The 22,246-nt window shown below is 55.1% G+C and overlaps 2 protein-coding genes across 4 annotated transcripts in view; one reads left to right on the forward strand and one right to left on the reverse strand.

Annotated features, from left to right (window-relative positions):
- Positions 1 to 2,353, forward strand: part of KCNC3 (potassium voltage-gated channel subfamily C member 3) — a 13,132-nt gene extending 10,779 nt beyond the window's left edge. For 2 of the 3 annotated variants that reach the window (XM_039244302.1, XM_039244306.1), the window contains exon 5: positions 209 to 263. Coding sequence is in view for 1 of the 3 variants with exons in the window: in XM_039244312.1 (XP_039100243.1) it covers positions 209 to 225 (17 nt within the window). In the remaining 2 variants the exon portion in view is untranslated. Of the gene's footprint in view, positions 1 to 208; positions 269 to 1,299 lie in introns of those variants that run through there. The other variant, XM_039244312.1, reaches the window with a different exon arrangement.
- Positions 2,354 to 5,251: 2,898 nt separating this feature from the next.
- MYH14 (myosin heavy chain 14) overlaps positions 5,252 to 22,246 on the reverse strand; it is an 80,987-nt gene continuing 63,992 nt past the window's right edge. Inside the window, exons 29-38 of the mRNA XM_039247143.1 lie at positions 18,838 to 19,050; positions 17,128 to 17,340; positions 16,118 to 16,279; positions 13,661 to 13,789; positions 12,939 to 13,027; positions 12,721 to 12,844; positions 11,217 to 11,425; positions 8,532 to 8,640; positions 6,196 to 6,368; positions 5,252 to 6,022 (exon numbers count right to left, since the gene is read on the reverse strand). Of these exons, the coding sequence (XP_039103074.1) occupies positions 5,932 to 6,022; positions 6,196 to 6,368; positions 8,532 to 8,640; positions 11,217 to 11,425; positions 12,721 to 12,844; positions 12,939 to 13,027; positions 13,661 to 13,789; positions 16,118 to 16,279; positions 17,128 to 17,340; positions 18,838 to 19,050 (1,512 nt within the window). The 3' untranslated portion in view covers positions 5,252 to 5,931. The remainder of the gene's footprint in view (positions 6,023 to 6,195; positions 6,369 to 8,531; positions 8,641 to 11,216; positions 11,426 to 12,720; positions 12,845 to 12,938; positions 13,028 to 13,660; positions 13,790 to 16,117; positions 16,280 to 17,127; positions 17,341 to 18,837; positions 19,051 to 22,246) is intronic.

Consider the following 22,246-nt stretch of genomic DNA (forward strand, 5'->3'; position numbering starts at 1 on the left):
CCCCCCCCCCCCCCCCCGTCACCCCGGAAGCTCCTCCCATATTTGATGTCTCTGGCCGCCCCCATCTCACTGCTCCCCTCCCCCGGAAAACACCAGAGAGGAGGAAGAGATTCCGGCGTTTCTCCGTCCCCCCAACAGTGAGGCTGTGTTGGGGGGTTCCCCCTGACCACCCTCCCCCCGCCGTGACTCTGTGTATTTCTGTCCCCAGCTCTTGTCACCGCCTGAGACCTCGCGAGACCCTCGGTCCCCCCCTGCCCCTTCCCCCCAGGTTAGCAATTGGGAATGGCTGGGAGGGGGGTGTCCCCCAGGTACTGGGCTTCCAACCCCTGCACCCCAGGCCCTCTCTCCTCTGGTCAAAACCCCCTCTTCCAGACAGACCTCTTGGCACTGCCTGGAAAAGCACTAGAACTTCCCCCAGACACCGGCAGAACTCTTGAGATATTCCCAAGCTTTCAAGACACCCCCCCCTTCCCCCGCCACACACGCTCCCCAGTCTTAGACCTTTTTGGCTATCAGGCCAGCGGTAGAACCTTCCCATCAGAAGGTTCCCATTTAAAGGCTTCACGACCCTTTGAAGATGCCCCATTGTAACCTTCAGGTGAGCCTTCCTCGCTCAGGCTCCCGGAGGGGCCACCCCCCGGGGACACTGCCAGCTCACGCTCCGTTCTGCCTCTCACGGCCCATGCACCCGCCTGTCCTTTCTCCACCGCGGGGTCGCCCCCAGCGGGGCCCTCCCGAGCCCTCCCCACCGGCTGCTCCCCCCACATGCGTTCCACCGAGCTCCCTCCCCATGGCCGTGCTGCCCCCCATCCGCCTTGCTGCCCCCCCAACCCTTTCGCCTCAGATAAGGGGGCCAACGGGGGTCGGGAGAGGGGAGGTGGGGGGGGCTGCGGTGGGGATGGGGTGGGGGAGGCTCGGTGTGTGCCGCCCTGCCTCCTAACCCTGAGTCTCTCCCCCCTCCCCATGTCTGAACCTTTCTCCTTAATGCCAACTGACTGTCCGATTTGTTCACTTCTTTCTCTCCATCTCTTGCTCCGCCTCTGCCCGTCTCCTGCCATCTGTCTTGTTGTGTCTTGGTGTCTGCCTGTCTCTTACCCCCCCCCCGTCTCACCTCATCCCGGACTCTGCTTCCACCCTTTTTTCTGTCTTCTTGCCCTTCCTGTCCCTCTCTTTCTCTGGCTCCTATCCTGAACGTTTCTCCCCTGCTTCCCCGTCTCGGGGTCTCTCTCTGTCGGACCCTTCCCCGGCACCCCATCTCCATGCTTCCTCCCCATGTTTCTGCCCCTCCCCCCTCCCCAGGTTACGAGAAATCCCGCAGCCTGAGCAGCATCGCGGGCCTGAGCGGGGTGTCCCTGCGCCTCGCGCCCCTTGCCACTCCCCCTGGCTCTCCCAGGGCCGCCCGCCGCGCTCCCCCAACCCTGCCCTCCATCCTCTAACGCTCCCCTCCCCCCCGTGGGGGGACTCGGGGGTGACAGGGAAGAAGGTCAAAGGAGCTGGGGGTGGGGGGTGGGGGAAAGGGTTTTTTTAAAAAAATCAAAAAGTCATTAATAATATGCAACCGAGACGACGACGCCAGCAGACACCCCCGGACCCCTCACCCCCACCTGGGCCCCCAGGATGGAGGGGGAGGAGCCAAAGTCCAGCCCCCCCCCAACTCTCCCCCCTTTCCCCCCAAATAAAGCCTTCTCAGGTCTCCATGAGCCATAGGATATCCCGCTCCCATAAACTCCTGTAAATACGTCCAAATTATGCCAATTACATTTTGGGGCGCCTCTCCCCTAGTCTGCATGCCTCCCTCAACCCGGATTCCCGACCCTCCCTCCCAACTCCACCTCAGCAATAAGCCGCCAGGGGCTGCATGCCAAGCGATTGAGGGAAGGGGGCGGGGCCTCAAGGGGGTCCGGTCGGCCCTGAAGCCGAGGGAGGGTCTCATAGCCTCCTACCCTTCACCCTAGTAGAACAACCCATCACACTGATGTAAAGAATAATGTAGTGGCAACGATGTGAGGGAGGGAGGGACAGTCACCCAGGCCCCAAGGCGAGCCGAGCTCAGATGGTAAAAGCAGCGGCCTGGGAGGCGGGCTGTGGACCGCGGCTCCCTCAGCCTCTCGGAAGGTCCCTCTGGTGAACGTGACCCTTGCATCCCTCTCCATCCCCGCCACGGGATCTGCTCGCCTCTCTTCTTGCTGCATGGACCCAGACCTCCCATCTCGCAATTTCCGGGATGATCTGGCCCTAGCACACAAACTTCCCCAACACCCCACTCCCGGTTACCAGGACATGAGACCTACTACACCCAGAATTCCTGAGACCGACTCTGGCACCCCGCATCCCCTAAATCCCCTCAGCGTCCTGGGACTTCTGCGCACAGATGCTGCCCCCCCACGCCCCACCCCCTACCCATTGCCTGGACCGCATTCCAACAGCTCAAACCTCCAAGACTTGACCCAGCCCTTCAGCTCACTTTCAGCCTTTGGGATGCTCCAGATTCTTCCCACACTCGGGCATTTCTTGGACACCCCCAAATCCTCAGGCCTTCCCCCCACCCCCAGATGTCCCCAAATCTCTGACATCAGACATCCACCTCAGGTTCTCCTGATACTAGAATTTCCAAGATAGGCTCAACCTGTCTGCAATTCCAGGGAACCAGACCTCCCCCTCTCCCCCAACCTCAGGCATCCCCTTTCTTATGCCTCGCCCTGCCTCCTCCAAGAGCCCCTTCCCTTAAATGGTGCCCAAAAGGGACCCTCTTCATGGACATCAGTGTTTCCCAGAGAGTTGCATTTGAGCCCCTGGTGATGTGCTAAGGTTTTAGGCAGTACAAGGACGCTTAACCTAAAAAGTTTGGTCTTTCGTGGCATCTTGCATACAAGGCGGTAAGTCCAGATACTGCTGCTTGGCCCAGACACTTTATTTAAGGTAGAGTGTTTCCACTTAAAGCAGACGCTGTGCCCGTGTGAAGGATACTGGACTAGCAGAAGCTTGGGAAACGACGACATACCTACCTGGGCTGGGATGCCAGCCCACCCTTCCCCGGCATTCCACGTCCCGCCACTCTCGCGGGTGGAAAATCATTTCTCATATCCCTTCCTGGCTCAAGGATGCGCTACCTCCCCCAAGCCCAGAGACCACAGTGGTCCCAGAATCCTTAGAGGGGACCCCCTCCCCTTTTGGAGCTGGAGGCCCACGGAATTCGCAACCTCCCTCCCTCTGCTCCCACGGCCTCAGGAACCCCCCACCCATCCGAGGTTGGGGGGTGTCACTGAGCGCGATTCTTGATGCAACGATTCCTATGCAAGGGGCATTTTGAGTCCCCCATCCTTCCCTCGGACCCTAAACCCTGGCGAATCAGGGGTGAGGGGTGGGGCAGGTTCTGGTGGGAGCGGGGTGGGGCGAGGCAAAGGGCTAGGGGCTCCAGACACCAGGGTATGGGGGTGGGGACTGATTATATTGCCAAAGGGTTTAACTTCTTTAAAAAAAAAAATAGCCCCCAGATCCCCCTGACCCTCACGGGAGCCGAACGGTGTGGGGAAAGGGGGTGAGGATCTTTTCCAAAGGGTACAGCCCTCTTCCCAACGTCTCCCCCTGCTCGCCAATCTGCCACACGTACCCAGCTTTTTAGTTCAGCTTTTAAAAGTAATCACAACCATAAACCTTTACAAAACGTGATTCACGTCCTTCACCCCTAACCCCCATCCCCCAAGTCAACTGTGGGATTTGGGGAGGAAGAGAGAGCTAATGGGACAACTTCCAAGTCCCGCTCCCCTTTTCTCCCCGGCCGCCAGGGTGCCTGCAACTACACGCATGCGCTGCATGACGCGCTCCCCACACGCATGTCGCGCCCCTCCGGCGCTCCGGGAACGCACGGACACGGGGCCGGGGGCGGGGCGATTGGGGAGAAATGAACGGCGGGGGGTCTTCCTGAGCTCCTCCTCCCCATCACACACACAGCAATAAGAGTCTCTCACTCAAATGTGGGCGGGGCGGGCCTGGCCTGTCGAAGTGGGAGGTGGGAGGAGTGGCAAGGGGGCGCTCTCAGGGATGGGGGCGGGTGTCCGGAGTCAGCGTGGGGAGCGGAGGTCTGCAAATCGTCCAACTCTGGTGCTAATGGCGGGTCTTCTCAGCCCACCCCCAGGGCAGGGAGGGAGGGGTCGGTTTGACCCCTCCCCCAAGTCTCCCCCACGCCCACCCTGGGTGCATGAACCGCCCAATGCAGAAGCTGCCGCATGTCACCTGCCCTCCCCAAAGAAAAAGTGTCATGCCCCCTTCCCACCCACCCTTTCACTTCCCACCAAAATAAAAGTTTCCTTTTCATTTACAAGTTGCAGCCTGTTTGCTGGGAAGGTCTCCCGATCTGGGACGGGCTGGGGGCTTCAAGCGCAGGGGTCTATTAAAGTAACAAGGGTGTGCACTTTGGGGCGCCAGCTATCCCCTTGATCGCCGGCTCTCGCCTTGTGACTTGGGGTCAGGGGAAGGAGTGCCTGCCAGGTTCCTGATGGTAAAAATAGGATCCACACTCCTAACTGGAAACTCTGTGAGGGCCCCTGGGTATATGAGCTCCTAGGTGAGGGTAACTAGACCCCGGGAGAGGAGTGGAGCTGGGTTTCCAATATGAGGTTGGGCGCCGAGGGCCCCATGCTCCATATTGCCTACTCTGAAGCCAACTGTGGGGTCAACTTCTTAGTAGCTGTGTGTTCTTGGGCAGTCTCTCAACGTCTCTGGGCTGTTGCCACCACCCTAAAAGGGCAGGAGGGGGTGATCCGTTCATTTAGCAAATACATGAATTCCAACCACACGCCAGGCACTGTTCTAGGTGCTGAAAAGCAACGGACTCCCCACCTCTAGAGGTTGTGCTCGAGGCGGAGACGATTGTCCCGTTTAGCACAGCTAAACAAACAGACGACTCCACAGTCGCTCTGTCATTGATTTGCAAAGACTTGAGGGTCAGCCAGAGTGCAGCATCCCTTCTGCCAGGTACTGGTCACGGCTCAGCCTCCGTTTCCCCATCTGTATAATGTAGGGAATACCTTGGAAGGAGGCGGAAACGAGTCATTTGACACGAAATGCCGGTACACAGGCGGCTGCCAACCCTGTCGGCCGCGAGAGGAACCCGCTGCCGGCCCCACCCGCTGGTTCTGGCCTGCTGTCCTGGCAGCTGAATTAGCCTGTGCCCCTCCTGCCCCACCAGAGGTCCGTCCGCAGGAACACGCACAGCCCCAAGGGGGTCCGGTTGAGGTGGGAGTTTATTTCTGCCAGAGCCTGGAGGCTGGGAGGCTATGGGGGGCCTCCTCCAGCCCCCACAGCAAACTCCAAACCTAACTGATCACACAAGAGCAACCAGAAGGGGCGCGGGGGGGCGGGGCGCAGAACACAGTGGTGGCGGCGACAGGATACATCCTGCTCCTCTGCAAGGGTCAAAGGCTGGTGCAGACCTGGGGCTCCGGCTGCTGTCGCTCACAAGTTTGGGGTCGGTGGAGAGGCAGCGGAGGGGGGGGGCAGACGGGGGGAGGGGAATGAGAACCCTGGCTTCGGAGGACAAGGGAGCGGCGCTCCCTTGCTAATAAAGACCATTAACGACTTAAGGAGGGAGGGGAGCCGTATGGGGCCACAGCTTGCCATCTGCTCCTGGGTTTCCTTCCAAGCCGAAGCCCCCCCCACCCCCCACGTCTCCCTGCTCGCCTGCTCCTGTGTTTTGGGGTCTATTGGAGGTCTCAGCCCCGCCTCCCAACGTGGGGTGGTGAGAGCTACAGTGCCAAAGGTTGGCACCATTTCCAAAGTGCAGGAAGCCAGAGGTTGGGTTCCTGGGACGGGCGCCCCGAGGGACCAGGGGCCAGGGAGGGAGGGGCCAAGGCCAGGGGCAGGGCGGGGTCACTGGGGCTGCGACGCTGGGGGCCCGTCAGGCTCCTGGGGTGGCGGCGCAGGCCCGGGCTCCTAGTCCTCCATCTCCTCCTCCAACGGCACGCCCTCCTCCAGTCGGAAGACCTGGCGCACCTTGCGGGTGGTGAGGGTGAGGGGGCCACGTCTGCAGGGAGGGAGGGAGAGAGACCAAGAGACAGAATATAATTGAGGGGGGGCAGGGAGAAAAGTGAGAGAGAGCTACCGGGAGAAAGAAAGAACACAATGGGGGGGCTGGAGAGAGAGAGAAACGGGGGCGGGGCTTATGGAGTGACAGTGCGCATGTGCAGGTGGCCTTACCGGAGGCGGTTCCTCAGCGCGTTCAACTCGCGGTTCATGGCCTCCGAGGCCTCCGTGACATCGTCCAGCTCGTGCTGCAGCCTGCGGCGGACCGCCTGAGCCCGGGACGCCTCCTCCTCCGCCTCCTCCAGCTGCCGCTTCAGCTGCTTCACCCGAAGGTTGCCCTTCTCCACCTTGGTGGAAGCAGAGGGCCAAGTCAAGTCCAGGGGTGGGGGTGTCGTCCTCACCCACTCCCTCGGCCCCCAGAGCCGCATCCCTCCTGCCGATGCCTGCCCCACCCCCCCCGCCCTGTGCTTGCCTTCTACTCATGCTTTGTTTTGTTCTAGATCCTCTTGCCAGCCTCTACCCCGACTTCAAATGTGAGGCTGTCCCCCAACTTAGCCTCAGGCCTTGTCCCCCAACTTGGCATTTTCGATGCCCAGAGCTGACCCTGTCCCTCCCCTGATCAGCCCTCCCATGGCTCCCCGGTGGTGCTGAGACAAGGTCCCAGGCCCTCAGACTGGAATTACAGGCCCTGCGGGGTCTTCTTATAAACTCATTGTCCAGATCATCTTCACCAAGACCCTCCCCAGATCCCGTTCCAAGAGAGGCCACATGGTGAGCTGCCTCTCACCAACACCTCTGGCCTCATTTCTTCTTCTTTTTTTTAAATGTTTATTTATTTTTGAAAGAGAGGGCATGCAGGGAAGGGGCAGAGAGAGAGGGAGAGGATCTGAAGTCGGCTCCGTGCTGACAGCAGAGAGTCCGATTTGGGACTCGAACTCAGGAATAGTGAGGTCATTACCGGAGCTGAAGATGGACGCTTAACTGACTGAACCCCCAGGTGCCCCTGGCCTCATTTCTTATCACTCAATCTTCCTACCCCATTCTCTCTAGCCACACTGCGCTGCTCTTTGCTGTAAATTCACCCCACTTATTTCCAGACCTCAGGGCCCTTGCACCTGCTGTTCCCTGTGCCTGACTCTTCCTGTCCCCTCACTTCTCAGTTCATGTCACCTCCTTAGAAAGGGATTCCTGACCCCACCCCACCACCCCCAATCTAGGGAATATTCCCTAGTCCTCATGTATCCTCTCTTCATTCGCTTTTTTCTTCACAGCTCTTGTCACAATCTGTAATCACCTTTCCTTAATTATAGGTTTGTGTCTTTATTTTCTATGCTACAAGTGTGAGCTCCGTGAGGGCAGGGACTTTGTCCTCGTTCACAGCCATTATCTCCAATGCCAAGCACAGTAGTGGATGCCCGAGAATTGTGGAATCAATGGCAAATAAGATGTAGCTGAGCTTTTAAGGGCACGGCGACTCAATCTAGAGTCAGACAAATCTGGGAAATTATCCAGGCTCTGTCTCTACTAATTGCATGACTTCGGTACAAACTGTATCCCCTTTTAGAGTTTCCATGTTCTCACCTGTGCACTGGGGCTGGTGAGAGACTGAAAGCATGTAGTTAAAAAAAAATGGCACAATACTTGGGGCACAGCCACTGCTCAATAAATATTAAGAACAGACTGCCGCCAGAGTGCTGGGGTTTGAACCCAGACTCCATCTCTTACTAGCTAAGTAATCTGAATCAGTTACTTCCCTTTTCTGTGTCTCAGTTTTCTCACCTGAATATGAAAGAAAATGATAGTTTGTAAGTTCAAGCCCCATGTCAAGTTCTATGCTGACAGCTTAGAGCCTTGAGCCTGCTTCGGATTCTGTGTCTCCCTCTCTCTTTGCACCTCCCCCACTAGCACTCTGTCTCTGTCTCTCAAAAGTGAATAAATACTAAAAAAAAAAAGAAAAAGAAAGAAAGAAGCACTCAATAAACATTACACGTTGTTATTTTAGCCCCAGCCTAGCCTCTGGGTAGGGTTTCACTTCTTCCTTCTCCCTGGCTGTCTCAGCTCCCCACAGGGACCTCTCCTAGATACCCACAATTTACAGGGGTGCCTGGGTAGCTCAGTCAGTTAAGAGTCCGGCTCTTGACTTTGGCTCAGGTCATGATCTCACGGTTCGTGAGTTTGAGCCCCACGTCAGGCTCTGTGCTGACAGCGCAGGGCCTGATTGGAATTCTCTCTCTCTCTCTGCCCCTCTCCCACTCGTATGCTCTGTTTCTCTCTCTCGCTCTCAAATTAAATAAACTTTAAAAAAAAGATTCCACATTTACAGATGGCAAAGTCACTGACTCCAGCTCTCTGCGGATGCACCAAGTCCCAGGACGGGGTCTGCACTCTGACCCAGTCTGCCACCTGCATGGTGTTTCTTGTGATGGGGACTCACTGCCTCCACAGACGGCACTAGCAATCTGTCAGTGGAAACTGCCCCCCTTTGCTCCCCAAAGACGTGAGCTGCTCACCTGGTCCCGGAGCTGGTCGGCCACCCTTCGCTCCTCCTCCACCTGGAGCACCACCTCCTTAAGCCGCTTCTCAGCGCGGCGCACCAGCTTGCCGGACAGGATGCGCTCCCTGGAGAGCGGTGTGAGGGAGAGTCAGGAGAGGGCTCCCCTGGGGTTCGGTCCCCTCGGCCTTGTCCAGTGGCCGCCGTCCTGTTTCTGGAGCGGCTTCTTCCCTCTCTCCCACCCCCGAGTGGCTCCCACAGTCTACTCAGGCCAGACACGCTCCCAGGCTGCAACACCTGGGCATCCAGGCCCTTGGCTTGTACCCAGATGCCAGCTGTTCCTGAAAGCGCCTCCATGTCTGTGTCTGATCTCCATCCCCCACAGCGCCTCTCCCCTCCTCCTCTCAGGGAACTGACCCACTGACCACCAGTTCCTGGCCTCGCCCCTTCTCTCCCTGCCCCATGCCCAGCCCGTCAGTACCCACACCCTGTCACACTGCCTCCCCCGACTCTGTCTTGTCCCTTCCTCTCTGTCCTCCAGCCCCCAGCTCACATCTTGTGCTCTCCCACCTGACCTGGCCTGGCTCTCTCAGCTCCTTTCTCCACTGTCCCTCGTGTCAATGGGACATTCTGGAAGCCCAGGGCTCCCCCTCAGCCCTCCCCCAGCCCCGTGGCTGCTGCTCCCCTTTTCACACACGCTGTCCCTGGACAGGCTCCTCTGTGCCCCAGGTTTCCACACCCATCAACAGTCTGCTGTCTGCTAAGTCTATGTCCTGGGCTCCGGCCGGATCCGCTCCCAGCCTCGACCTCCCACCAGACCCCGCACGCCCTGCACGTCCCCTGCTGGGCTTAGCGCCTTCTCCCAGACCCGCTCCTCCTCCTGAGTCCCCCCCCACCCCTGCTCCCCCCCACCCCGATCTGCAGGCCACACACCAGAGCCGCCCTCACCCCCTCTCCCCTCAAAACCCGTCCCTCCCCTCTCCCGAATTTCCCCATCCCCGTGGCCTCGGCTCATCTGTCCTGCCCCGCCTGGACCATCACACCAGGGGGTGAAGGCCCCGTGACAGGGCCCCTAGCAACGCGCGGTGCTCGGCAGCCACAACTGGATGCCACAGCCCCCGGATGTGCTGAGAGGCAGGCACGGGGCTGGGGGGGAGGGGGCGGCTCCAGCCCTGGAAAGTAGGGGAGGCTCCTTCGGCTACAGATTCTCCCGCCACTCCTTGCTCCCAGGGTGACTTCGAGCAGGTCATCGACATCCCCTGAGCCCCAGTTTCTCCATCTATTTGATGGGGAAGGGGTTTCCCAGAGACCCCAAACTACATCTCCCATGAGCCCCTGGATGAGAACGCCTTCTCCCATGAACGTCTGGGGCCAGTTTCCACTGCCTGTCCCTGAGACATCTCACTTCATCATGCTCTCCAGTGAACTCAGCATGTTCCCCCAATTTTCCGCAGGTACCAGGACTCAACCCCAAGCACTGTCCTCTCCCCACTAAACCCACAACAGCGTATCAGCAGCCCCCAGCTCCACCCCTCTGCCCCCCACTCACGCTTTTTCATCCCTTCGTGTCCATCCTCACAGCCCTGGCCCCAGCTCAGGCCTTTTCTCCTTCCACCTGGGCCATCACCCAGCCTCCCCCCTGGCCTCCCAGCTCCCAGTCTCTCTCCTCTAGTCTGCGCCCAATTTGACCCCAGGGGGGACTTTCTAAACCCAGCACTGCCCTCCCCCTCCCTGGCTCACAGCTCCCCATGGCTCCCCATCTGCCCAGGACAGAGTTCCTCAGCCTAGCATTCAAGGCTCTTGCCTCCCCATCCCTCTAAGTCACAGGCTTCTAGGGCCAGTCACTCTCCTCCAGATGCCCTGATATCTCCTATATGTGTCCCCAAGGCTGCTGCTCTGCCTGGGACAGAAATGGCCTCAATTCTCACCTCTTCCTGTATCCATACCCTTTGTGACTGAACTTTGCACCTTCTATCACCAAGAGAGAAGAACCTATTTCCCCATTCCCTTCATCTGAGCTCCTGACATGACTTGCTGCAGTAACCAGATACAACAGAAGTGACGTTGTCCCAGTTCTGAGTCTAGGCCCCAAGAAGCCATGAACACTCTCCCCTCACCCTTGGAACCTTCTCTCTGCCATGTGAACAATCCTGGGCCAACCTGAAGCAGAGACGAGTTGACCTCGCTGTCCAGGCAAGGCCTTGGGCATAGGAGAGCTCATCCAAGACCAGCACACCCATCTAGCTGACTTGGCTAAAGATGCATGAATGAAGCCCTGGTGCTCAGATCAGCAGAACCTATCAGCCAGCCAAAGGCTCGTGAGAACTAATAAATTGTGGTTGTTTTAAACCAGTAAAGTTTAGGCTTTTTTTTTTTTTTTGTTATGCAGCTAGAGCTAACTGCTACATTACTGTTTAAATCCTATTCTTTTTTTATCAACATATTTTATTTATTTTTTAAATGTTTATTTATTATTGAGAGAGAGAAAGAGAGGGAGAGAGAGGGAGAGAGCATGAATGGGAGAGGGTCGAAGAGAGAGGGAGACAGAAGATCCAAAGCAGACTCTTCAGTCATAAATATTATGATGCCCTTTGGATATTTTTAAGCCAGGTGCTTATAACGCAGCTCCCCTTCATCTCACAACCAGAATGTGGGGATCACCCTCCAGCTCTACCCTCCCCCCCCCCCCCCCCCCCCCACCTACCTGCTCTCCTGCTCTAGCTGCTCCTCGGCCTGGGCCAGTTTAGACTCCAGGGCAGCAATGATCATCTTCTGGCGGGCCCGGGCCCCGGCGTCCTCCTCACCCAGGCGCCCCCGGAGTTCTTGGATCTGCCGCTCCAGCTGCTGCCGCCCGCTCTCTGCCTTGGCCGAGAAACTGCGCTCCGCAGACAACTCTGTAGTCAGCGAGTCCACCTGGGGCAGTGGGAAAAGCAGGACTATCATGGTGGGTCTGGAGGGAAGGTGGTATGTAAGTTCAGGCCCCTCCCACAATGGAGCGAGTTGACAACTGTTACGTGCACAGCAAAGGGCCTGGTACACACAAAATACTCAATAAATGTTAGCATGTAGTTTTCCTGATTGGCGGTCAGCCGACAGCAATGCCAGCCCCAGGTTTTAACCTTTTGGATGTTTTTTTGCTGTTTTTAATGCGTCCACGAGACTATCACAAACTTGTTTCAATGCTATGAATTCTACCTCTGACTGTGAATGAGTCTATTCCAAGGGTTATCACACTTTTGTCTGCACCAAGATCATCTGGGGAGCTCTGTAAACAAAGTTGCAGACTGCAAGGTCCCACTCTCCAAAAATCCTGCTTGAGCAGGTTGGGAGTAGGGTCCATGAATCCGCATTATTAACAAACACCTCGGGTGGTCCTGATGTGGGTGATGTTCAGGACCATTTTAAGAAATGCCAGCTGAACATGGATGCTACTACATTGAGAATTTGTAAACACACCCCTAACAATAGTTCCCGTTTATGTATTCAGCTCGGATTCTGAGTGAGGTCCTGCACCGGAGATACAGAAATGAGTCAGATCCAGTCTGATTCATGCCCTACTTCACTTTGCCCTCACGGGAACACAGCGACACGGTGATTAGCATAGGCTCTCTCTCTTTTTTCTAACTTGTTGGAAAATGAAACTAAAATGCAGAAAGTCAGAAACTGATCAAATATACGGCTTCACAAGTCAACTACAGGCAAATGAGTCAGACGCTTAACTGACTGAGCCACCCTCCATCTCTCTCTGCTGGATTGAAGATTCTTTTTTTTTTTTTTGAGAGAGAGAGAGAGAGACTGCACATGAATGAGGAAGAGAGAAGAGAGAGAGTCTTAAGCAGATTCCACGCTCAGCAGGAAGCCCGATGTGGGGCTCGATCCCAGACCCTGGGATCATGACCTGAGCTGAAATCAAGAGTCAGAAGCTCAACGGACTGAGCCCCCCAGGCGCCCCGCTCCCGCACCGAAGATGCCTGGATTATCACACATGCCACCTACACGTGTCCGTGTTCCCAGGGAAGTCGGCAGTGCAGCGACCCCTCATAACCCCTCCGGATCCAGCCCTTCATCGATGCCTACCCGCCTTGAGAACGCCTATTCAACCATTAAAACCCAACGTCGACATTTCCTTTTCCGTAATCGGTCACATGAGGGTTGGGGGTGACGGCCCCTGGCCAGTCGGGCCGCGGGGGGGACAGGGCCGCGCTCACCTGCAGGAGCACCTTGCGGTAGCGGTCACCCAGCAGCTCCGCGTTGCTCTGCTCCTCCTCCAGCTCCTCCTCCATCTGCCCCAGGCGCCCCTCCAGCTGCCGCTTCTCCTCCAGAATGGCTGCCCTGGGGAGGCCGGAACGGGGCGGGGAGGGGGGCGGTGAGAGGGCAGGATGGCCGGAGGAGGGCGCCCTGCCCCACACTACGACGGGCCACTCACTTGCTAAGGCTGCCATTGGCCACCTCGTCGGCCATCTCGTCCCGCTCCTGCTGGACCTGCCGCCGGGCACGATCTGAGGCGGCCAGTTCCTGGGGGGGGTGGGGGGAGAGAGGCAGGGGTCACCAAGGCGGGGGGGGGGTGTGCTACCGGCCTCCTTGGTCCTCACACCTCAAGACGCCTGCACTCGTTTTCCCCGCACGCGAACATGCCAGCCCTGAGCAAGCTTGGAATGCACTCCAGTCTACAGGCAGATGCCTCCTAAAACAGGTCTCCTGAGCCCGACCCTTGTCCACCCCTCCCTTCCCGTCCCCAGGCCCCTCCCCCTCAGCACGGCCTCACCGAGCTCAGCATCTCCTTTCAAGCTTGCTCCCCCTCCAGGTGTCCCCAGGCACCGGGCCTGACCCCCAGGTCCCTTCTTACCTCCTCTGCCCTCTTCCCACCCACAGCCCTGTCCAAGTTGACCCTCTACTCCCTCTGCGTCCCCACAGTCCCAGCTCAGGCCTTGCCCTCTCTCCCCAGCCTTCCTGCCTCCCATCTCCCCCCTCCGGTCCATCAGCTTAATGGCACCAGAGCGGACCTGGCCTTGGTGTTACTCAGAACCTTCCCAGGGCTCCCTAGCGTCCCAGGCCTAGCCTGTGGGCCCCGCCCACCCTCACCGCCCCGCCTCCCACCCAGGCCCCGCCCACCACCCCATTCCAGGGCCACGCCCATCCCGGCCTCACCTCCTGTAGCCGCAGCACCTCCGCCTCCAGCGCCTTGAGGCGCTTGTCACTCTCTCGGTTCTGGGAAAAGATTTCCTCCCGGGAAGTGCGCGACTCCTCCACCTCCCGCCACAGCTCCTTCATCTGGGCCTGGGCAGAACGAAGCGAGCGAGCGTGGTCGTGAACCACGGGGAGTCCCTAACCTCGCCTCAGCCCTGCGGGGGCTCCTGGGTTCCCCGAGAGCGAACAAAACCGCTTGCTGTGTGACCCTGGACCAGCCCCTACCCCTCTCTGGGCTTCAGCAACGTCCAGTTTGAAAAAGTAACAACTTAGGGGCTCCTGGGTGGCTCAAGCGGTTAAGCCTCCCACTCTGGCTCTAGTTATGTTCTCGCAGTTGGGGAGTTTAAGCCCCGCGTTGGGCTCTGTGCAGACAGCTAGGGGCCTGGAGTCTGTTTCAGATTCTGTCTCCATTTCCCTCTGCCCCAACTGCGCTTGCTCGTGCTCTTTCCCAAAAATAAATAAAATAATACCTTAAAATTAAAGTAACCCTGAAATGGGTGTAGCATTTGGAGTCTGATGCAATAATAACGATGGGACACACTTCCTGATCGCTGACGTGGGCCAGGCCCTGTTATACATACATACTGACTCCCGCAATCCTACAACTCCAGTTGCTGGGGACTAGTTTCCTGGCCGGTGTACAGATGGAGCAACTGAGGCACAGAGAGGTTCAGCAAGGTGCCAAGGGTTCTAAAGTGGCAGAGTCGGGACTTGAACCCAGGCCATCTGGCTCCAGGGTTTACACTTCTAGTCACTTTGCTACCCGGCCACACCACTGAGTGAGTAAAGATGCCATCATCAGACTTTTCAGTGGCCCTTATGGAAAAAACACAAATGTCCACTGCCATTAAAAAATAATAACCTACTGCGTAGAGAGGACAGTGAAGACAGCACTGGGCTTGGTACTAGCAGGACAATTATCATCGCCGTCGTGAATATTAGTCCTTGTTTGATATTAACAGCTTTTCAGTGCGAGCAGCTTCCCTCGGGGAAGACATGGTCGGCAATGTTTCCTTTCTGGGGGCGCTCTTTCTAGCCCAATGCTGCCCAATGGAAGACATTGCAAGGACATACATTGTTTTACCTTGTCCAGTGGCCACATTAAAAAGGTAAAAAAAAAAAAGGTGAAATTACTACAGTTTGAACACTGTGTTTTTACTTAGCCTCAAATATCCCAAATGTTATTATATCCATTTATTTATTTTATTTTTTATTTATTTTTTTAAAATTTTAAAAATGTTTTATTTTATTTCTGAGAGAGAGAGAGAGTGTGTGTGTGTGAGCAAGGGAGGGTCAGAGAGAGAGAGACACACAGAATCTGAAACAGGCTCCAGGCTCTGAGCTGGCTGTCAGTACAGAGTCCGACGTGGGGCTCGAACCCATGAACCACGAGATCATGACCTGAGCTGAAGTCGGACGCACAACCGACTGAGCCACCCAGGTGCCCCTTATTTTATTTTTAAAATGTTTGTTTATTTATTTAGTTTTATTTTAGAGACAGGGAGACAATGCCAACGGGGGGGGGGCGGGGGGGGAGGGCAGAGAGAGAAAGGAGGACACAGGATGCGAAGCAGGCTCCTTGCTGATATCAGAGAGCCCAACGCAGGGCTCAAACTCCCTAACAGTGAGGTCATGACCTGAACCATGAGATCATGAGCTGAGCCAAAGTCAGAGGCTCAACCAACTGACCCACCCAGGCGCCCCTATTATTTCCATTAATAACCACTATAAAAATTGTTGGGGTATTTTACCTTTTTTTTTTTTTGGTACTAAGTCTTCAGAACCCAGCATGTGATTTGGCTTTCAGCCCCACATCTTAGATGTCCAAGCCGCATGGGGCTGGCACTCACTGTATTAGACACTACAGTTCTACACATTTTTAAAAATTAGACTTTACTCTTTTAGAGCAGTTTTAGGTTCATGATGACACAAGGCAGAAGGTAGCGAGATCGCCCAGACAGCCCCTGGCCCGCACCCGCACAGAATCCCGTCGGAAGCATCCCCTTGCCCAAGCGGGATGTTACAACTGATGGACGCACACTGACACATCATTATCATTAAAAAAAAAAAAAAAAAGTAAGTAATCTCTACTCCCAACGTGGGGATCGAACTCACGATCCCAAGATCCAGAGTCGCATATTTTACCCACTGAACCAGCCAGGCGTTGGCCAAAAAGGAATTTTTAAAAACAACCAGCTACATAACTTTCACATTAGGGGAGGAGCCCTAAGGCATTTCAGTTTCAAAAATTAAATAGAATGAAGAAACTGGACTTAAAACCTAAGCATTTTAAGTCAAGGAAATAAATACGCAAAGCAGCAAGGGAGTCTGGGGCTTGAAGCTTACAGAGCTACAGCGGGACCGAGGGGGCGGAGCTACAGCGGGCTGGCTCGCAGGTGGCTTGAGCCCCACCCCTACCTGCATCTTGCGAAGCTGCTTCACGGCTTCCTCCTTGCCCTGCGCGGCGGCCGCGTTCTGGGCCTTCAAGTCCTCCAGCTCAACCTCCAGCTTCTTGCGCACGGCCACGGCCTGGGCGCGCTGTTTGCGCTCCTCATCCCGCTCCACCTCTGCATCCCTCAGCTGTGGGGAGTCCGGGAGGGGCGGGCTCAGGGGACGGAGGCCCGGGCTCCCTCTACGTGCTAGTGACATGGATGTCCCCTTGCCAGCCGCTGCCGGGGCCTCCGGCGCCATTCCTCCATTCCTCCGCCCTCTGCCTCTCTACCCACCCCCAGACGGATCCCTGCTCTCCGTCCCCAGGGCCCCAGCTCTAGGCCCATCCTCCTCCCCCTGCTTCCCCCCCCCCCAACTCTTGCCTCAGCCTCCTCTTCTGCCCTCATCTCTCCCCTCCAGCTCATTCCAGCCCAGCTCCAGAGGGTCCTTCTATGCTCAGAGTTGACCTGCAACTCCCCGGCCCTCCCCGCCCAAATCCCTGGACTGGATGAGTCCTGTGCAGTCGACAGGAAGACCCAGATGAGTAAATGGATGAGGGAGGAGGGTCGTGGGTGAAGGGGTGTAGCTGGTCCCTGAGTACATGGGCAGGTTGGGGGAGTGGGGGGCGTGGGCTAGGGGATGGGGAGAGGAAGTTGCCGGAAATGGGGTAGTTTGGCAGATGGAGGAGAGAAAGTGGATTGGTGGGGATGGGGTGTGTGTGTGTGGGTGCTGTGTAGACGGGGAGGTAGGTGGCTGGATGAATGGTTTGGTAGCTGATGTCCGATAGGGTATATCCCGCGTCACCGGGATGTGTGTGGGTTGGTGGGTTACTGTGGCTGAACGGGCTGGGGACCAGGAGGGCCTGGGGAGGAAGCACTGAGCGACAGGTAGGTGAGCTTGACTTTCAGCCCCTCTTGCTGCCTGCGGGCACCACGGCCCGCCGGGCGGGATGGACGGGCGCCCTGCAGCCTGCAGCCCCCAGCCGGGCCGGCTTGTACCTGCTTGGCCAGCTGCCGCCGCCTCTCCTCGCCAGCCTCGTCACGGCCCTGCAGGTCACGCTCGTGCTGGGCCTTGAGAGCCTGCACGGTCACTTCCAGGCGCAGCTTAGCATCCTCGGCTGCGGTCAGCTCATCCTCCAGCTCCGTCACCTGCGTCCGCAGGTCGCTGACTGTCTGTTCTGCCACCCGGCAGGCTCGCTCCAGCTCATGCACCTGGTGGGGATGGGCGGGTGAGCTCTGGGCACCTGCGGCCCTAGGGAGGGGGAGGCCAGGATCCTAGATCCAGCCCAGGGCAGGGGGAGGGAAGCTTCAATGGACAAGGGGGAGACAGCACGTCTATGTGCACATCCCAGTTTGTTCATTCACTCATCTCCCGGACACCTAGTTCATGAAGTGTCTCAATCTGAATCATCCTCACACATCTCATTAATAACCTCTCATTGCAAGTTGCCTTATGTGAAGCCCATGAGAGTCCAGGTCAAGTGTGTGTTAGGTCAGCTGACTCACTCATGGTGGATTATCATCTCACGGGTTTAGTGATTTTGCATTATGAGCTCACTTCATTCAGGCTTGATCTTCGGGGTTCCTGTGTGGTCAGGGGTTGAAGGCATGTAGCCCCAGGGTGAAGTGATGATTTGTGCCAGGCCCCCCAGGAGAGGGCCATCCCACCGTCTACTGAGATTTTTTCTCAGCGTGTGTGTGAGGGGGGGGTGTCCCAGGCCCTCAGGGGAGTTGTAAATTAAAATCCCAAACACCCTATGAGGGCAGATCTGGGCTTATGAATTCTCAGATCCTCCCCCACTCCGCCCCCGCCCCATGCCCCTCGGCTTGGGGAAGCATCCCTTGACCTGTCAGGGCCTCTCTGTTATGCCAGGGACATAACCTGCTATCCTCACTGCCCAGTGACCCTCCTGGAGATTCTCATGGGGGACAGGGTCTCCCTCCTGCCTTTGGAAGGGGCCAGCTGGTTTCCCTGCCTACTCAGCTAGGCACCAGCCAATCAGCTTTGCTTTTACTGGAAGGAATGAAACTTTCTCCTGTCAATCTCCTATTTCCCACAAGGTAGGCCTTTGGAGATGCCACAAAGAACTCGACAGTTTTCCCAAAGTAGTTCGAGTATGAGCTGGATTTTTGGCTCTAGTGTCCCTGGGGCTGCAGGCCAAGGGTAGGTCACAGAGTGAAGGGTTCTCTCCAGATCACCCCTGGAGGGTGTGGAGAAGATGAAGCCTTTATTCGGTGTGCCCACGAAGAGGTGGCTGGTGTCCCTGGGTCTGGCCTAGCTGCTGCTCCATAAAGCCATTTATTTATTTAATTTAAAAATTATGTATTTTATTTTTTCAGAGAGAGAGCATGAGTGGGGGAGGGGCGGAGAGAGAAGGGGACAAAGGATCCGAAGCGGGCTCTGCACTGACTAGCTGACAGCACAGAGCCCGAGGCGGGGCTCGAACTCACGAGCTGTGAGATCACGACCTGGGCTGAAGCAGATGCTTAACGTCTGAGCCCCCCAGGCGCCCTCAGTGTATGTTCCGGGAGCACCTGTTTGCTCACTGGCTCTCCTTCCGTCTGTGCTCGGCATGAACACGTGGCTGATGGCTGGTATCCCCATGTCCCAGGTGTGAGAGCACACACGTGTGTATGCGTCCCCCAGCGTGAGGTGCGCGCGCAGCTGCCCCCCCCCCTCACCGTCCCCCATCGCCGCCTGTAACTCACGTTCTTGCCGACGTCGTCCTTGCTGCTCAGCAGGGCCTCCATCTCCGACCGCAGGGCCCGGTTCTGCCGCTCCAGCTCCTCCCGCGCCTCCTGCTCCTCCTCCAGTGCCCGGGTCAGGGCCAGGGTTCGAGCCTCGCGCTCCCGGCCCTCCGCCTCGACCCGCTCACGCTCCTCCACCGCCCGCAGTACGGCCGCCTTCTCCTCTGCCAGGAGCTTCCGGGTGGAGGGAGATGGGATGGAGGAAATAGATTAGCTGAAAGGAGTGTACCAGCAAGCGGACTGGGCGATGGGCGCGGCCAGGAAAGAGAGAGACAGACAGACAGACAGACGGACAAACGCGGAGACACAAGAGGGAGGTAGAGGGATTAAAGTTGCAGCTGTGGCCCAGCCCAGCCCAGCTCCTAAGTGGACCAAACTGACCAGCCCCTCACTCTAGAAACCCAACAGAGAAAGGGTGTTTCTTCCTCCCGGGGTAGTGGTAAACCAAGAGCATGTACATCATTTTTTAAAATGCACTTCAGCCTTTGCTTTTTTTTTTTTTTTTTTAAGACACAGAAATTAGCAACAATAAAAACTGCAAGATCTGCCGAAAGGGCAGAAAACAGGACTCAAGAATCAAGAGAAGAATCAGTCCGTGGAAAGAGACCTCCACCCTGGGCTCATCACCGCGAAGGCTTTAACTACATTTAGTAGATGTCAGGACCAGGTGGATACAGTGGGTAAAGACCCAAGGTTATTTCAGGAGGGTTTTGAAAGTAAAATAGACACAATTAGAAAGGCCAGGACTGAAAAACATCATATCTGAAATAAACAAGTCATTGGAGGAAACTGAGAGCAGACTGGACATGCTGAGAAAACCAGTAAACTTGAAAACAGGTCGATATAGGGGCACCTGGGTGCCTCAGTTGGTTAAGTTTCTGACTTTGGCTCAGGTCGTGATCTCATGGCCTGTGAGTTCGACCCCTGCATCAGGCTTTATGCTGTGAGTGTAGAGCCTGCTTCAGATCATCTGCTTCCCCTTTCTCTCTGCCCCTTCACTGCTCTCTTTCTCTCTCAAAAATAAGTAAATGTTAAAAAAAAAAAAGGCTGATAAAAATGATCATGATAGGGGCGCCTGGGTGGCTTAGTCGGTTAAGCGTCCGACTTTCGCTTAGGTCATGATCTCGCGGTTCGTGGGTTTGGGCCCCGCGTCAGGCTCTGTGCTGACTGCCAGCTCAGAGCCTGGAGCCTGTTTCAGTCTGTGACTCCCTCTCTCTCTGGCCTTCCCCTGCTCACGCTGTCTCTCTCTCTCTCCTAGAAATTAAAAAAAAAAAAAAAATTAAAAAAAAAAAATGACCATGATAGAAAAAAAAAATAAAGAAAGATCCTAAGCAAATTAACCGAGCTTTAGTGACCTGCGAGGTAGCATCAAGCAGTCAAATGCACTGGTATTTGGAGTCCCACAGGAAAGGGGAAGAAAAAGGAAAGGAAGAAGTAAAACTGTCTTTATTCACAGAAAATATGGTCACCAATGTAGAGGATCCAATGGAGCTTATAAAAAAATCTGACACTCATCAGGGAGTTTCACTAATAAACTGTCGGATACAAGATCAATATATCTAAATCAATTGTATTTCTATATAGCAGCAATCAGAAACAGAAATAAAAACAGAACCACTGAAAATAGCATCAACAATATGAAATGCTTGGGAAAAAATTCGACAAAAGATATAAAAGATGGACACAGGAAACTACAAAAATGTTCCTGAAGGAAAGGAGAGTGAAACAAATGGACACATGGACCACATTCCTAGGCCAGAAAACTGAGCATTATGAGGATGTCGGTCCTTCCCAGATCATCTATAGATTGCACACGCTCCCAAATCAGGAGGATTTTTCTTCTGTGTGTAGAAACTGACAGATTCTAAAACAGATGTGGAAATGTAAAAGACCTAGAGGAAATAAAACAAGTTGGAAAAAGAAGAAAAAATTGGAGGGCGCCTGGGTGGCTCAGTTGGTTAAGCGTCCGACTTCCGCTCAGGTCATGAGCTCCTGGTTCATGAGTTTGAGCCCCGTGTTGGGCTCTGTGCTGACAGCTCAGCGCTTGGAACCTGCTTCAGATTCTGTGTCTCTTTCTCTCTCTCTGTCCCTCCCCCAAACACATTTTTTTAAAAAATTAGAGAGCTGACACTACCTGATTTTTAATAAATATGTAAAAACAAGTCAGTAAAGAGAGTCTTTTCCACCCAATACTGGTCGAACAATTTGATAGCCATTTATAAAAAATTAGTCTGGAGCCATGACAGCACCATATAAACCAATTAACTCGAACTGGATCACAGACCTAAATATAACTATAAAGAAAACCTCTGGGAAAAAAACATAGGAAACCTCTGTGACCTTGTGTCAGGCAGTATTTCCTCAGGTACAACATTTTTTTTTTTTAGTTTAGTTTTGAGACAGAGACAGAGCATGAGTGGGGGAGGGGCAGAGAGAGAGGAAGACACAGAATCAGAAACAGGCTCCAGGCTCTGAGCTGTCAGCACAGAGCCTGATGCGGGGCTCGAACCCATGAACCATGAGATCTGACCTGAGCAGAAGCCGGACACTTAACCAACTGAGCCACCCAGGCACCCCTCCTCAGGCGCAACATTAAAAAGTATAGTCCACAAAATGACAAGTTAATAAATTGAACTTCATCAAAATTCAAAACGGTTGCTCTTTGAAAGACTCTATGAAAGCAGAAAGATAAGCCACAGACTGGATGAAAATACTTGCAAGGCAATACATCTGGTAAAGAACTTGGATTCACCACATATAAAGAACTTTCACAATTCAATAGAAAAGAAACAATGCCCCCTCTCTCAAAACAAAGCAAAAGAAACAGCCCAATTTTTAAAAATGGGCAAAATACTTGAACAGACACTTCACCAAAGAGGTATGCAGGGCAAAAAAGCACAAGAAAGATACCCAATGTCGTTACTCATTAGGGAAACATGAATTCACACCGCTATATCCTATTAGAAAGATTATTTTAAAAAATTATTATTTTATTTTTTAGAGAGCGTGAGCAGTGGAGAGGGGCAGAGAGGCAGAGGGAGACTCTTAAGCAGGCTACACGCTCAGCACCGAGCCCAATGTGGGGTGCGATCCCATGACCCTGAGATCATGACCTGAGCTGAAATCAAGAGTTGGACTGAGCCACTCAGGCACCCCAAGAAAAACTAAGGTTTTATTCACAATAGTCAAAAGCTAGAAACAACTCAAATGTTCATTAATACGTTAATAGGTCTTCAAACTGTGGTTTATCTATATAGGAGTAATAGTTAGCAATATAAAAAAAAGTGGGGATTATTATTAAAACAAATTTTGGGGGAGCACCTGGGTGGCTCAGTCAGTTAAATATTTGACTCTTGGTTTCAGCTCAGGT

This window comes from Hyaena hyaena, unplaced genomic scaffold (assembly GCF_003009895.1).
Source record: "Hyaena hyaena isolate Hyena2069 unplaced genomic scaffold, ASM300989v1 scaffold_9, whole genome shotgun sequence".
NCBI classification, from domain to species: Eukaryota; Metazoa; Chordata; class Mammalia; order Carnivora; family Hyaenidae; genus Hyaena; species Hyaena hyaena.